General features: G+C 33.2%; 1 protein-coding gene across 1 annotated transcript; it reads right to left on the reverse strand.

Moving 5' to 3' along the window:
- Window positions 1–897: 897 nt before the first annotated feature.
- Window positions 898–1,922, reverse strand: LOC120778196. Its single transcript, XM_040109940.1, has 2 exons — window positions 1,278–1,922; window positions 898–1,090 (listed from the first exon to the last, which is right to left on the reverse strand). Exons 1-2 carry the CDS (start codon window positions 1,654–1,656, stop codon window positions 939–941), a joined length of 531 nt encoding a protein of 176 aa, XP_039965874.1. The 5' UTR covers window positions 1,657–1,922; the 3' UTR covers window positions 898–938.
- Window positions 1,923–2,374: the final 452 nt, after the last annotated feature.

Raw genomic sequence — 2,374 nt, forward strand, 5'->3', positions numbered from 1 at the left:
CAAACTGTTTCGGCTGCAATCTGTAAATTCGTAAAACATCCCGCAAAAGTTTGGTCGTAAAATTTGCAAGCTAGATCCATTAATCCCATTTATTCCGATGCCCAATAGACTCATCACAGCAACAATAGTTCTATTTACTTCAAATGCGTTATCAATCATTGGTTCAGAAATGATTTGAATATGAAGATTGACCTCTCATTTTCAAAAAAATAATACGTGCAAAATTATGAAGTGCTCGATACAACGATCACAATGAGACTACATAAATGTGCCTGGCTCCGAAAATATTTTATGTGGCAGTAAAAGAGAAATTTCTAGAAATTTCTAGAAATGATCATAATGATATATTTTAGTATACCTGAAAGCTAACAATAAAAACCGGAATAGTGTTATAGGGCTGGAAGGGACAGTAGACTTTGAACAATACCTCAGGTACGTCTCGTAGCTAATGAGACTCTCTGCTCTTTAAATTGCTATAACTCCAAAACTATTTGAGATATCGATTTGAAATTTTAATATGTTATCTCTAAAGGTGTAATCTACCAAAATATGAAAAAACTCGATTCTTGTGAAATTTCACGACAGGTGTGCCCCTTAAACTGTAAATTGCCTTCGCCATCCACCTAACATGATGAATTGCACCAGGACGTTTGAAAGAAATTTCTTCATGAGGCATTTCTCCAAGAAAAATCAACGACAATTCCAATAATTCTTTATAGCCATCACGGGGTTGTAGTAACTATCAAAAACAATTAAAAATTTGACAGAAACAAAAAAATTTTTATTCTTAAAATTGCAGTAGGTATGATACCTGTAAGGATTGTGCAATTAAACTACATAGATATTTCATTTTTTTTTGTCCGAAATGATATCAGCATACAATAGTATCTTCAATTCTAGGTTTTTAATTAGTTTTATTTATTACATCCCATGATTTTTTAAACCTTCTGAACATTGGTACGTTTGGCCCAGATGACACAGGAGGTATATTCAATTGCACTTCTCAATATGATCTCAAAAATGTGGTGACGACAGATTAACTCTCTTTCCAAAGTCTTTTCAATCGCCTTACATGTACCGTTATGAATTCCTGTATAAAGAAAATAGATAACTATCGTTAAAAATAATATCTTAAACAAATTGTAAATTATATTTAAAATCCAAATGAGTAAATAATTCTCAATAATTTCAAAAGTGAAGTTCAGTAAGCAATAAAAATTAAACTAGAACGTTAATAATTCAATATTTTTTAGATTAAATTATCATTGATAAGTTACCTGTATTAACTGCCGTCGTGTCAAAACACATCGCCTTAACATAATTAATAATACCCCATTCACTCATTGTCGATAAAATGGCTGATGTTTGACTGTCTGCCGTCACAGAATTATTTTTTGCAACCCCATGTAATTGTTCGGTACCAAATTCAGTTAAAATAACTGGTAGCTGTTCCACAGATTTTGATCCAACAAGGTCATTCAGCATTTTTCCGTCCCAATGCACAACGTATTTATCGTGTGTTTTAAAGTTGTCTTTAAGCCCTTTAGCAATGTTTTTTCTTTGAAGCATATGAGCTCGTTGAATTGAACTACAACTGAGCGTTGTATCTTCAATTTGAATACCTACCGCTAATAAAACCGGGGCAATAATAAACATCTCATTTCTACTGCTAAAATTAACTCGGCCGAATCCAAAAATGACTTCAGGAGTAAAGACATCAAGTTTTGCTCGTTTTGTCGGAAATGGAGGTTCATATTCTGAGTCAGATCCAATCTTTCAAACTTTGTAACTCCACTTAATGTATAGTATATGTAGAGAACGACTCTGATTTTTCATTTGGAACAATCGCATGACCGGTAGACGGTTGATCTAAGTCTGGAATAAGATCTGTTTTATAAATTAAACGATGGAAATGTATAGAATTTATTTATTTTCATGACAAATTATTAAGAAAAGACTCCAAAAATTGTTTTGTCAAATGTCATCTAGTCATCTATGAAAAGTTACATTACTACCTGACTTTATAATAATTAAATATCTCAGATACTTAATACTCTCATCTATTTCCATCATAGTTGTGTTTAAGTTTGATACAGGTACATTATTAGAAAGAATCTCTTTATGGGTTCCGGATTTTTGATCCAAATACAATTTTCTAATATTATGATCAAGCACTTGTAAGGATTTTTCGCTCACAATGTCGAATAAATGTTCGAGATCAGTCGGAAATTTCTTTTCCTTTTGGTTTTGCACTGAATTTTTTGGCTGGAAGAATAGCGGAAATCCGCCCCAATTTTCCAGCCGAAGCAGCCGTTTTAGCTAACGAGCGCGACACTTTACGCCATGCCGATCCCGGGGATCCCCGAATAAGGGA

This window comes from Bactrocera tryoni, chromosome 5 (genome assembly GCF_016617805.1).
Source record: "Bactrocera tryoni isolate S06 chromosome 5, CSIRO_BtryS06_freeze2, whole genome shotgun sequence".
NCBI classification, from domain to species: Eukaryota; Metazoa; Arthropoda; class Insecta; order Diptera; family Tephritidae; genus Bactrocera; species Bactrocera tryoni.